At 40.1% G+C, this 13,943-nt stretch overlaps 1 protein-coding gene across 1 annotated transcript in view; it reads left to right on the top strand.

Annotated features, from left to right (window-relative positions):
• Positions 1-13,943, top strand: part of LOC124115424 (ras-related protein Rab-27A-like) — a 76,098-nt gene that overhangs the window by 48,632 nt on the left and 13,523 nt on the right. The window contains exon 2 of the mRNA XM_048393891.1: positions 9,235-9,333. Coding sequence (XP_048249848.1) covers positions 9,243-9,333 — 91 coding nt within the window. The 5' untranslated portion in view covers positions 9,235-9,242. The remainder of the gene's footprint in view (positions 1-9,234; positions 9,334-13,943) is intronic.

The raw sequence follows: 13,943 nt of genomic DNA, 5'->3' as shown, positions 1-13,943 counted from the left end.
AAACTTGTTGCTCTTACCTCATGTATCGATACATAGCGTGATACTCTTACCTCATATATCGATACATAGCATGATACTCTTACCATGCTTACCTCATGTACCGATTCTATCGCCCAGTCATGTATCCGATGGTGACTCAAGTATCGCAATACACATCAATACATGAGGCAAGTGATACATTCATGATTGGTTAATTTATTTATTCAAGTTTATTTTATTAAACATTTTGCATTTTGTTCGTGATGCGCAGTAACGTGACACGAGCCCTGGTAGTTATCAGACCAAGTTACTACATATGTAAATATTACAACTTGAAAATTGATACAGGTAAATCAATACGTTGATAAGTGTATTGTATCGTCAGGTGTATCTTGGTGATGCATCGATGCATCATTGAATGATGACGACACTGGTACGTTTGCTCTTGCATCCGCAGATATCTGGATTACGCGAAGTCCAGTTTCGACATATTCCACTGTATTTTGTTGGCCGATTTCATGTCCATTATCACATCCTTCTGAATGTCTGTATATGATATATTAATTGTTTTATGTATCAACTTCTGTAATATACTGTCAAAGTTCAAAACATAGTTTTATCAATAATTTTGTATGTTGTTTAATGCTGCACTCAGCAATATTCCAGCTATATGACGAATCTGGACCAGACGATCCAGCGATTGTCATCATGAGCATCGGGATATTATGGCATGCATCAACCAAGCTAGCGAGTCTGACCCCCCGATCCTGTTAGTCGCCTCTTACAGCAAGCATAGTCGCCTTTTACCCTTGTGATGAAAGATTCACTGTCAAGCATGTTTATAGCCTCTAATGACAAACATAGTCGCCTGTTACGACAAACATCTGTTGATGAAGACCAGTTCTGTTTACAGTGTTTAACAGCATTAACAGTCAACAGCATATGTTGTTATACATGTTATATGTTTAAAGAGTTTGTAGCTATATTCATATACTATGTAAGTAGGGCGATATTTTGTGCGTCGTATGACTTAACATCCTCATATCATTAACTGATGCTAAATAAGATATATATATATATTTAACCCCTGTTGCAATTCTGGGCTAGAATAGGTCCACATAAATATATGCTTGTCATGAGAAGACTGCATTAATGGATCGGTTGGTCAAGCTTGTCGACTTGATTGATTGTGTGACATTGTAGCCAAAAAGCATGGGATTCATAATAACAATCACTGGTTTGGCTGATACAGGTTAGATTATACAGAAGCTGCAATAATATAGAGGCTTATATATTCATAATTATACTGAGTGCAGCGTCAAACAACAAACGAAAAATATGAATTTACAATGAGGACATGGTGTGACTACTGAGAATTTCTTGGGCTTCGGTCCTGCCCCACACTGAAGCACATGTAACACATGTGGTGTCACCTTAGGCCAGTGTTCACCCAGCAGTGAATGGGTACCCGGTAGGAGGAGATGGTAATGTGACTGTTCGACTTCTGGCACAACAGGCTGCTGATCCCGTGACTGCTGTTATAAAAACAATTGACGATGTTAAGTCATCAGAACAATTGACATCAGCTAAGGAATTTTTTTGTAATGTTTGGAATTTTGATACTGTAAATCGTGAAATTAATGCGTCTCCAAAAGAATGCGACCACTGGCCCCTAGCCAAAAATGTGACTCAATATGAATGCGACACCCCCTTCCTCTCAAGCATTAGTGGATTTATATCTAAAGAAAATGTCCTCTGTCAGGTTTACATGAGATTCCTCACCTTAATCCATCCTTACATTAATCCAATCACACACCAAATTGCGCCGCCTATTAGCGCTGAGTAGAGTACTTCTACTAAAACAACACAAGCCCACTGGCTATAGTTGGCCTTTGACGCAGTCACAAAGAACAAAGACACCGTGTTGCATGGCGTCTGTATGGACTTGCTTGTGTGATCAGTGAGTAGAACTCTTGTCTTGACCCCAGCAGTGACAATTCACAGGATGTACTGTATTCGACGTAATAAGCGCCCCGCTCTAATAAGCGCCCATGGCGATATTTGCCAATATATTGGCTCGTGAACAATCCCAATAAGCACTCTTTCCGATTGATCATTATACACAATACTTATTTATTCGCATATAATACGCATGTTAAATCTCCAAAGTAAGTAAGTAAGTAAGTAAGTTATATGCACCCTTAATTATGGGCAATTAAATTCTGGAAAAATATATCTCTCGTATATAATCATTTCAGGCTGTCAGCATAAACCACGGAATTTATCTTTCAACTCTGTTTTTTTCGACAAAATATTATTCTAATAAGAGGCCCCTATTTCTAATTTTGAGAGCGCCCTGGGCGCTTATTACATCGAATATGGTAAATAGTGTTTGAATGACATTGTTTATATACTTGTTACAAGTACTGCTCAATAAACAGTGGTGTGGAATAATACATAGTTGTTTGTTGTCTAAGTATCTTATTGTTGATATAATTGCGATGTTTGATGATGGGAGCAAAGATCACTCGCATTTTTCAATTTAATTAAGGCTCATGTAAATTTCTAGATTAACAGTATTTCATGTGTTCCTATATTTTCTTGATGATATGTAGAATAATATACAGAGGATTATGATTATCCCTCCTTCATGAACATGAGGGGCGGTCGCGTAGCCAAGCGGTTAAAGTGTTCGCTCTTCACGCCGAGGACTCTGGTTCAATTCCCGACATGGGTACAATGTGTGAAGCCCATTTCTGGTGTACCCCGCCGAGATATTGCTGGAATATTGCTAACAGTGGCGTATACCAAAACTCATTCACGAACATGATGAATGAATTACCTGTAAGTTGGGTCTTCAGCAACCTTGCGTGTCGTAAGAGGCGACTAACGGGATTGGTTGGTCAGGCTTACTGACTTGGTTGATACATGTCATCGTATCCCAATTATGTAGGTCAATGTTCATCAGGTCAATCACTGGATTGTCTGGTCCAGGCTCTATTATTTACAGACCATCGTCATACAACTGGAATATTGTTGAGTGTGGCGTTACACAACAAACAAACATTGATCAGGAACAGATTATCTGTTACTCATGGTTTGTAAGTAACTCATGCAGCCATTTAAGGCACCACAATTTGTTATGCAGAGTTATCTCCCCTAGTCACGTCATGATCCTATGATTGTGAGTTTGAATCCAATATTTGCCCTGATACTGATCACTTGTTTGTCAGCCTCATACTAATACCTGCATTGCTACAAACTTCCTCCCACATCAAGCTTACACGCCATGACAGCCTTATGAATAGCATCCATTTGGTGGTCAAATGTGACCTAATATATGATTGGTGACCTAAATTTATCTACTACTCACCACTTGGCAACCTAACAGTAAACAGGACTGATGACAATATCTGTTTGAAATATCTTTTGTTTAATAAAAACTTTGCTTTGGCTCCTAAGATATTCATGTTAGGAGCCGCTTGGCTCCCAGTCCAAAAAACTAAGAGGGCTGCATGATATGACACTTTCAAGGTTTTCATCTGGGTTTCCAAACCAAATGCTTTTGGCAGGCAATTTGGGAAGAAATACTGTAAATCTTGAAATTAACGCGAGCGTGAATTAAATGTGAAAAATGCAAGTGGTCTTTGCTCGCATTTTTAAACATCGCATTTATATAAACAATAAGACATTTTGATAGCAAAAATACCAACTTAGAGATGCGCTGATGTATTCCACACCACTGTTTATTGAGCAGCACATTCAAACACTAATTACATCTTGTGAATTGTCACTGCTGGGGTCAAGGCAAGAGTTCTTCTCACTTATGTCATCACTGATCACACCTGCAAGTCCAGACAGACGCCACCCTTTGTTCTTTGCGCCTGCGTCAAAGGCCGACATGAGCCAGCGCTCATGTATTGTTTTTGCGGAAGTACTTTTACTCAGCGCTAATAAGCGGTGCTATTTGGTGTGTGATTGGATTAATGTAAGGTTGGATAAGGTGAGGATTCTAAACCTGACTGAGGACATCTTTAGATAGAAATCCACTGATGCTTGAGAGGAGGGGTTGTCGCATTCATATTGAGTCACATTTTTGGCTAGGGTCCAGTTGTCGCATTCTTTTGGAGACGCATTAATTTCACGATTCACAGTAATTATTTTGTGCAAAATTGGCATTTCTTAAAACTTCATATTAATAATTATTTAGCATATTAGACATGTTAAAGTTACATTCAATACAATTATCTTTATTATTCCCAGTATAAGTACAGGTCAACTCCACAAAGCCATTAAACATGAATTTGGAATTTTTTAATTCAAATTTGGGAGTTTCACTGGCATTTGCTGCCGAATATCAGCCGCCAAGCTCATAAAATTTCTTAAGCCCGACTCGTCCTCCTGGGCAAGTAGGTAATATTTTGTACTTGACCTCTAATATTTTCACTTGTCCTTTTAAACTTTATAGAGCTGTATGTTCTCAGATATTATTACCATTTTGTGTAATTAAACTTTAGGAAATAAAAAAGGCTACATAGTAGGCAGTTAAAAAGGTTCTCATTAATCTTTTGTGAAGTTCACTAAAATGTCACCTGCTGAAGCTTTTTACAGATAAATATGAATTCTTAACCAAGTCCTAGAGTGCATGAACTGTTGACTTGATACGATTGAAATATGCACTAGCCTGCTAACAGTGCCGTAGCTATCCTGGCCCCCTGGATTTTTTACAGAAAATATTTTTCCTTGTGAAAGTTAACTTGAATAAAAAATGAATAATCTTATTTGCCCCCCACTCCTGTCAAAAAAAGTTAACTACGGCCTTGGCTGAGAGAGGCGTTTGTTCCCTTCTGAACACGGCTTCCATCGTCAATACAAACACACAAGTGAACCTTTCGAGCCCTGATTCCCTAAAATTAGATACAACGTTAGTTTATGCCTGTGTCAAAATCAGCTGTTGCATACACAGCACCAGAACTATTTAAAACAGAGCAGTTGATGTGACAAGTATGCTGTGGTGAACACTATAATATTATCCCTTGAGTTGGGATTAATCAAGGCAAGCTAGTGCGTCTATTGTATGGAAGAATTGACAAGACAAGATTTTATCACAGACTCTGGAGTGTCCAAAATGCCAGAAAACGTGCGAAGCTGTGGAGAATGCTGGGAAATCAATACTCCCCCTCCTTTACAGGCCATATCGTGTAGAATAACGTGACATAAATCGGGCAGAGTTGCGTCCTCTAATACACCACGGCTTGCAAGTATGTAGTTGTTCCTGCAGTTTATGTTTTCTCCTTCCTGATGTGGGATTAAAGTGCAGGGGCCCTCTACGAAACGATCTTACAGCTGGGACCTGCTTTTTTAGAGATTGTGGGAAAATATTGGAATCACGACATGAACTGTTCAAACACAAAGATTGCACGTTGTGCCTGGAAGTTGTGTACTTCCTGATGTTGAATTAAAGTGCAGGGGCCCTCCACAAAGTGATTTTAGTGCTATGACTTAGTTTTTTAAAGTTTGATTGAAAATGTGGGGATCACAACACTTGAACTGAAGCACTAAGAATGTTTCACAGAATTTTGTGAAATATTGGCGTCTTGAAACTACCCAAACAGTTTGTGAGATCATCTTCTCTCATATTTATATGCATGTATTGATGTGTAACGAAATACATATTCTGATATATTTGAAGTGTGGATTCCGGAATAGACTTGGTCTCCACAACCTATGCTTGTCGTACAAGGCAAAGTTACAGATAAGCTGCATATTGACATGCATAAATACCCAATGAAGCTTTTTCAGCATGCATAAAACGGAGATAATTTCCTTTCGAAGTCAAGCCTATGTTTAGATCCGTTATATACATCTAAAACATTATTTCATGAGAGTAGAGTTTGGTGTATGAGGCAATTATGCTTGTCTTAAGAGGCACTTAATGGGATCGCTGACTTGGTTGATGCATGTCATCGTATCCCAATTGTGTTGATCAGTCCTCATGACATTACTGGATTGTCTGGTCCAGATTCTATTATTTACAGACCGCCATCGTTTAGCTGGCATATTGCTGAGTGTGACAACAAACAAACAAACAAATCATAATATCAATCACTGGTTCATCTGGTCCAAACTCAATGCTGTCTTATAGCTGGAATAGTGTTGACTGCAGTGTGAGTGTGTCCCTTGCTTATCGTGCTGGGGGCACAGGTGGCCAAGTCATCTAAGGCGCCGCGATTCGCTGTGCAGAGTTGCGTCCCTTGGGCATGCCAGAAACCTATGATTGTGGGTTCGAATCCTGGTTCGCCCTGATTATGTTTCTAGGTTTGTCAGCACTATACCCAAGCTCATGGTAAACATCTGAGACCTGCATCACCTCGGGCTTTCCTCCCACATTAAGCTGACACGCCGTGATATAACTGGAATACTGTTAAAAGCGGCGTTAAACCCAACTCACTCACTCACTTATTGTGCTTATTACAGGACTCGGACAACACTCACTTTGGACCAGGTAAACCAGTGATTGATATTATGATTATGACGGAGGCCTGTAAATAATTCAATCCTTGGTCAGACAAACCAGTGATTGATACTAGGGTTTGGACGGGTAACTCAGGTACCCGGGTCAGGTGGGTACTGACAACGACCCGGGTACCCACAGGACTACCCGGACACGTGTTTAGTCACGTGATATATTGTTTAATGGCAATAATTATCTAGAACTCTATGGTTACACTACAAGTCACTAATGTTTGCATTTCTTTCTGACTAGGCACCCATTCCTTCTGATTTTTCATATGGTTGAATGAAGATATAACTTAATTCAACTTCAGTGTATGAATGACCAGATTGTTTAATACATGCATCTAAATACGTTTTGCTAGGGCTGTGCTAAAAATGTTCCCAATCGGACATTTTGAGACATCTCCTGTAGGTACCCGGGTAGGGTCGGGTAATAGGGGTTTGGGTACCCGGGTAGTAAATTTGGACTCGTCCCAGCCCTAATTGACACGACTGGGCCAGTCCAGTAACTCTCCTCTTGGACTGTGTGTATTTTGTTTTCTCTGTTTCCCATCTCCCGCCTGCCCTGAATTTTCATTCCGACATGACAAAATAAATAAGTTTTCTTTTCTCAATATTCCCACCGCTGTGGAAATATATGCCCTGAAACATGCTCCTGCAGTTGCACATTAAAATAAACCCTGGGTAAACTTGACCTTTTCTCAGCTATATTTATTAAAACTTTGCTTCCAAAGCAAAGCAAGTCCATCTATATCATTAATTAATTTAATAGCTGTTACCAAGTGTTCTTCACTTAAAAATTTCAAATAAGTTACAAATTTGTGAATATTTTTTTTAATTTAATTATTTTTTTTAATTTCGCCCACCAGCTCTCTTGCTGGTTGAGGTCGGAGATGAGAAACACATAAAAGATATCGATGGCCTATTCGACCAGTTCTAAACCACCAGTTCCCTGGTGGGCCACTTATGCAAACTAGCTTGCAGCAAATCTCTACGATGCAAACATTCCAAGATTAGAATATTGATGTTATTCAAATTAACAACAGTGTTTATATGAAGTTTTTTAGATGATTACAGCTTTAAATTTAAGAAACGGCTCCTGCTTTTTTCAAATCGTATTTCCATAACGATCCCGCTCAGCAGCAAACCCACCTAGCACTCACTACACACACAGAGGAATCTGCTGAATCTGTTGTGACTGTGTGTGACAGAGAGTATTTTAACATTCTTAATGTTTTCGGGGTTTAAGTCGTCGGAAGACTTTTCGGTGTTGATGAATGGGTTTGCCATGGTAACTGTCGCATGCTCACTGGGTCGCTCAGGGGATATGATCGGCGACCCAAATAGCAGCAGATTACAGTGGTATCTTTAAGATGTTTTTACCATAGTTTTTGTTGCAATTTCATTTTGGTATGACAGACAGTTTTGATGGGGATATGACAAATACAAATTGATTACCGTATTCAACGTAATAAGCGCCCAGGGCGCTCTCAAAATTAGAAATAGGGGGCTCTTATTAGAATATTATATTTTCGTGAAAAAAGACAGAGATGAAAGATAAATTTTGTGGTTTATGGTGACAGCCTGAAATGTTTATGTACGACATATATATTTCCCCAGAATTTTATTGCCCATAATTAAGGGTGCATATAATACACGAGTGTGTATTATATGTGAATAAATAAGTCTTGTGTACATTGATCAATCGGAAGTGGTGCTAATTGGGATTGTTCACTAGCCAATATATCAGCAAATATCTCTGTGGGCGCTTATTAGAGCGGGGCGCTTATTACGTCGAATACGGTATTTATTTATTTTTAAATTCAGGTCGAATTCAAGTTTTCTGAGCATAATGTCACTTGATCTTAATGCAGGGTCTTTGACAAACTTGACATCTCCATTAATACCAGTTTGGGAATGTATTTTGTTAAAAGGATAAGGAGCCTTTTGAGCCCTCATGATCAGCGTAATTTGATATTTAACCAAATCTCTTAGACCCCGTGGGGATTCTGGGTTTTTGTTTGTTGTTTAATGGAGCAATATTCCAGCTGTAAATAATCGAGACTGGACCAGACAATCCAGTGATTGATGTGATGAGCATCAATCCACGCAATTGGGATACGATGACATGCATCAACTAAGTCAGCGAGCCTGACCACCCGATCCCGTTAGTCGCCTCCTACGACAAGTATAGTCGCCTTTTACGGCAAGATGGATTTCATTAGGAAATATATACAGTACAAACATATGGTAAAAATGTCTTTGTGGTTTACCATGTTTACGGTCCTTCTCTAGCTTAGATTTTCATTTGACGTATTAAAAGACAGCCTTTATTGTTTATCTTTCATTTGAGCCATACTGATGTATTTGATCATGTCAGTACAAAACTTGCAAGTTAAGAAAAAAAAAATAATGTAAGTTTAAATTTAAATTTGAACATGTCTGATAGTTTTCATACTAATATTTAAAGTTTTGTGAGAGGCGGTCGGGTAGCCTAGTGGATAAGGCGTTCGCTCGTCACGCCGAAGACCCAGGTTGATTCCCCACATGGGTACAATGTGTGAAGCCCATTCCATGTGTCCCTGGTGTGATAATGCTGGAATATTGCTAAAAGCGGCTTAAAACCACACTCACTCACTCCAGTTTTGTGCAGATTTGCAGTTTGACGTATCCAGTTGGCCGAAAAGGGCAGTTTTCCTCTTTTTACTAATGTACTAATGGACATATTTTATTTTGCAGATTTGGAGATGGGGGACTCCACTCCCACTCACGGTGGAGGGGGAACGGGGGGAGGGAGCTCTGGCGAGTATGACTATCTCATCAAGTTTCTAGCATTAGGTAAGTATTGATTCCATGCCATGACCATGATGACACTGTTGTGTATGTCCTGCTACGAAGACGGAGAGGTTTAATGGGGTTTAACATTGCATTCAGGATTATTGCACTTATATGGCGATGTGTGTATGCTTGCGCTAGTCTGGAATTATACCAATTTTATGAAATGTCGTGCTGCAGTTTAACATGGATACCCCACCAGAAACATTATATGGACTCCAAGCCGTCCAGTCCTTGTTTTGTCCCCTTAATTCCAAGCGCCAGGCAGGGTAACAACAAGTGCCATTTTATAACATGGCCTAGAGGATCAAATCTCCAACCTTCCGCTCTCAAGGCAGATCTCTACCCACTGGACCAGTGAGGCGGCTGTGAAGATGGTCAATGGGTACCGGTAACCTATGGCCAGGCAGGTCGAGAAGTGCAACCTGTTTTGCATCCTAGCTTAAAAAATAGTTGTCATATTGTATAGAATCTTGCATAGACAGATGCTAGTCAGATGTAAAATGTGAAAACAAAAACATAGAATCATGAATACTGACAAGGATGGATGGCTAATTATGTGAACAGCGGTCAGGTCATTGACCAGGAAATGGCTTCGTCACGTTACAGTGTCTGCGGACGCTTGTTTATCCCGTTCGAGGACTTTTTGCAGGTTCTGTTCTAGACAGTATTGGCAACTAATTTTGGAGCTAGCATAGAAAATAGGCTTGTACTTACCTGCATGATAATAGTATTCCAGCTATAGGACGACTGACTGTGAATAATTGAGTCTGGACCAGACAGTCCAGTGATTGATATCATGAGCATCATCCCATACAACAATCAACCAAGTCACTGAGCCTGACCACCCAATCCATTTTTGTTACCTCTTACAAGCCAAGGTTGCTCGGGTTTCCTCCAACCCAGAAGGGGGCCACGGATGACCCAGTCGTCTAAGGCGCCGCGATTCGCTGTGCAGAGTTGCATCCCTTAGGCATGATTGTGGGTTCAAATCCCGGTTTGCCCCAATTATGTTTCTAGGTTTGTCAGCACCATACCCGTGCTCGTGGGTTTCACCGAAGTGGTAAACGTCTGAGACCTGCATCACTTTTTGCATGAATTTTGAATTGTGTTAAGTATTGTTACCTAAATGATTATATACTATGAGTTATATTGTGGACTTGCTGCAATGATGTATTGCTACAAGCCACCTTAACAATCCATGTTCCGCACCGTGAGATTTCCCGCAATTGTACCTGCTGCCAATCATGTGACAAAGGACACGTTATCATTACCTGTGTCCTTCAGATCAGACATGGTGAGAAACTATCCAGCCTGTCTACACCCCGCTTGCAGCGATAGAAACTAACATTTTTACTCCACTAGTCCTTACAATGATAACATATAGCAAAACCCTTAAAAATGGCAAATTTCTACTAATCCTTATGATACCTTAGCTATTGGGCAGTTTGGCAAGGAGTATAGGACTAGTGCCAATTTCTAATCTTTGGGGGGGGCCCGGGTGGCCCAGTCGTCTAAGGCGCCGCGATTCGCTGTGCAGAGTTGCATCCCTTAGGCACGCCAGAAACCTATGATTGTGTGTTTGAATCAGGGCTCACTCCGATTATGTTTCTAGGTTTGTCAGCACCATACCGTGCTCGTGGGTTTCACCAAAGTGGTAAACGTCTGAGACCTGCATCACTTTGGGCTTTCCTCCCACATGAAGCTGACACGCCGTGATATAACTGGAATACTGTTAAAAGCGGCGTTAAACCCAACTCACTCACTCACTCACTCTAACCCAGAATCTTCTCATGGTCTGGTATTTACGACTGTTAGCAAATAAAGGAAAGAAATATCAGTGAAAATGTTTCAAACGGATGCCAAGATATAAATTATTTTTAAAGATGTTTAGGCAGGCTCCAGGAATCTAAATGTCCCCTCGAGGAAAATAATATACTCCTGATCCATCTTGGAACTTGGTGAATGTAATTTTGCCATGAGCTAGATAATAAGTGGTTGTCCTTTAAGATCGATAATACTTTCCTCAATTTTTGAATCGCCAGGTTTATTTGGGAATCATACTGTGTGCATTGAGCATGTTTCTCCAGCTTAACTGTGCAGAAGTGCCTTGCTCACTGGCTTCATACAATAAACATTTTTTGTTTAAAAAGGATGATTTTTAAGTGCGCCCTCCAGCCACTGATAACTTATTTAACCATGTGTTTGCGATTCTCACCATGCCCTTACACTATAACACAAGACGTTTCCAACACTGATGTTTTGGACATTATGACTGCTGAATTTTCTGTGTCACATGCTTTTTGCCCCCAGACTGACATTTTTGCCAGTTTTTATGGAAGTCTTGTAGGCCTATCTGCTTTACTATTTTTTTCAAGATGCATAAGTTGAAATTTCAAGGTAATAAGTTGAGATTTTTTTGCTACTACTTGTCCACAACTTGCCATCAGCAGTGTAATGAACTAACATTATCTGGAAATTTCAACTATTTATCGTGAAATTTCAACTTAGTATCTGGAAATTTCAGGAAAGAAAAAAAAAGAGCAGATGGCACTTAACGGATTCCGTATGTTTTACACTCGTCAGTTTAAACTTGCATTATCTAAAAACAGAGCATTTCATGAGAGTTGCAGATAAGCTGCTTATTTCTGTGAAATACTCAAAATACATCACCATTATCCAATTATTTTGATTTGCTTGCTTACAAATTATAAAAACACTGTGGAATTACCCAGTGTAGCCTTTAGAGATTGCGTGCCTGTGTTGCTTGACTGACAGATGTTTATATACTACTCAACGTTTGATAGGGATACAGGACTATCTACTACTGTTACGTAACAAGGGGACAGCAAATGGTGTTCTTGAACTGTGTACTTACTTTATTAACTTTCAGGGGGCACGGGTTCTAAGGCCCCGCGAATCGCTCTGCAGAGTTGTAATAATATTGTTTGGGGAAGTTGTTCTTTTAATGTGAATGTGTTCTTTGTGACATTTTTGCATGAATTTTGAATTGTGTTAAGTATTGTTACCTAAATGATTATATACTATGAGTTATATTGTGGACTTGCTGCAATGATGTATTGCTACAAGCCACCTTAACAATCCATGTTCCGCTCCGTGAGATTTCCCGCAATTGTACCTGCTGCCAATCATGTGACAAAGGACACGTTATCATTTCCTGTGTCCTTCAGATCAGACATGGTGAGAAACTATCCAGCCTGTCTACACCCCGCTTGCAGCGATAGAAACTAACATGTTTACTCCACTAGTCCTTACAATGATAACATATAGCAAAACCCTTAAAAATGGCAAATTTCTACTAATCCTTATGATACCTTAGCTATTGGGCAGTTTGGCAAGGAGTATAGGACTAGTGCCAATTTCTAATCTTTGGGGGGGGCACGGGTGGCCCAGTCGTCTAAGGCGCCGCGATTCGCTGTGCAGAGTTGCGTCCCTTAGGCACGCCAGAAACCTATGATTGTGTGTTTGAATCAGGGCTCACTCCGATTATGTTTCTAGGTTTGTCAGCACCATACCGTGCTCGTGGGTTTCACCAAAGTGGTAAACGTCTGAGACCAGCATCACTTTGGGCTTTCCTCCCACATTAAGCTGACACGCCGTGATATAACTGGAATACTGTTAAAAGAGGTGTTGATTTGCTTGATAATCATGATTATGTTTCTAGGATTGTCAGCACCATACCCTTGCTCGTGGGTTTCACCAAAGTGGTAAACGTCTGAGACCTGCATCACTTTGGGCTTTCCTCCCACATTAAGCTGACACGCTGTGATATAACTGGAATACTGTTAAAAGCGGCGTTAAACCCAACTCACTCACTTCTAGCGAGTTATCACTTAGCTGTCCTATATATATTGATTGAATGCATGCATCATGAGTACATACGACATGTCAGTGAATAATGCATGTTTTGCTTACTGTATATCACGGTTGTGAGCTGATGCGAGATGTTATACACTTGGGACCGAACACAACAAGATCGAAATTAGAAGTCACCGGAAACAGCATTTTAAGCAGAGTTATTTGTAAAAAGAGTACTTATTGCTTGGAAAGTACACAATAAACTGGTCCCAAGGAAATAATCATTTTGAATGAATACCCAATGAAAACTGTCAATAACCAAAATAAATGATAACATGTAAGAACTCAATGCCACAGCCGTGACTCGAGCCCTGCTATCACACAGCCATTCTGTTCAGACAAGAAATTACTAATGTCTACAACACTAGTACTCGTAAAGCCTGGAGATCCAGATTATTTCAGTGATTCCGAATCCCTGCAAATGCCCAGCGAACATCAGTACATCCTACGACTTCCTGGTTTCAGAGCCCCGAGGGAACTGTTCTGTCGTTTACTTGAAGCTGAAATTAGTCCATTAGTTTTCGAGAAATCTTGCCAAAGAGTATTTTGGTGGGTTAGCCTGATGAATATTCAGATGTCTCCAAATTCAGTTCATCCCAATGGGTTGATGTGATTTGTTCTCAGGGAAATGTGATTTGTGTTTTGTATGGACATGTGGGCAGGCTGTTGTGAAGAGATCCTCTAACTTAGCCTAAGCTGGTGGCTATTGCATTTGTCGTATGGGATAGAGAGAG

Source organism: Haliotis rufescens, unplaced genomic scaffold (assembly GCF_023055435.1).
Source record: "Haliotis rufescens isolate VD_foot unplaced genomic scaffold, xgHalRufe1.0.p SCAF_120, whole genome shotgun sequence".
Taxonomy (NCBI): domain Eukaryota; kingdom Metazoa; phylum Mollusca; class Gastropoda; order Lepetellida; family Haliotidae; genus Haliotis; species Haliotis rufescens.
Note: the sequence above shows the minus strand (reverse complement) of the source record. Positions and strands in the feature narration are given on the sequence as shown.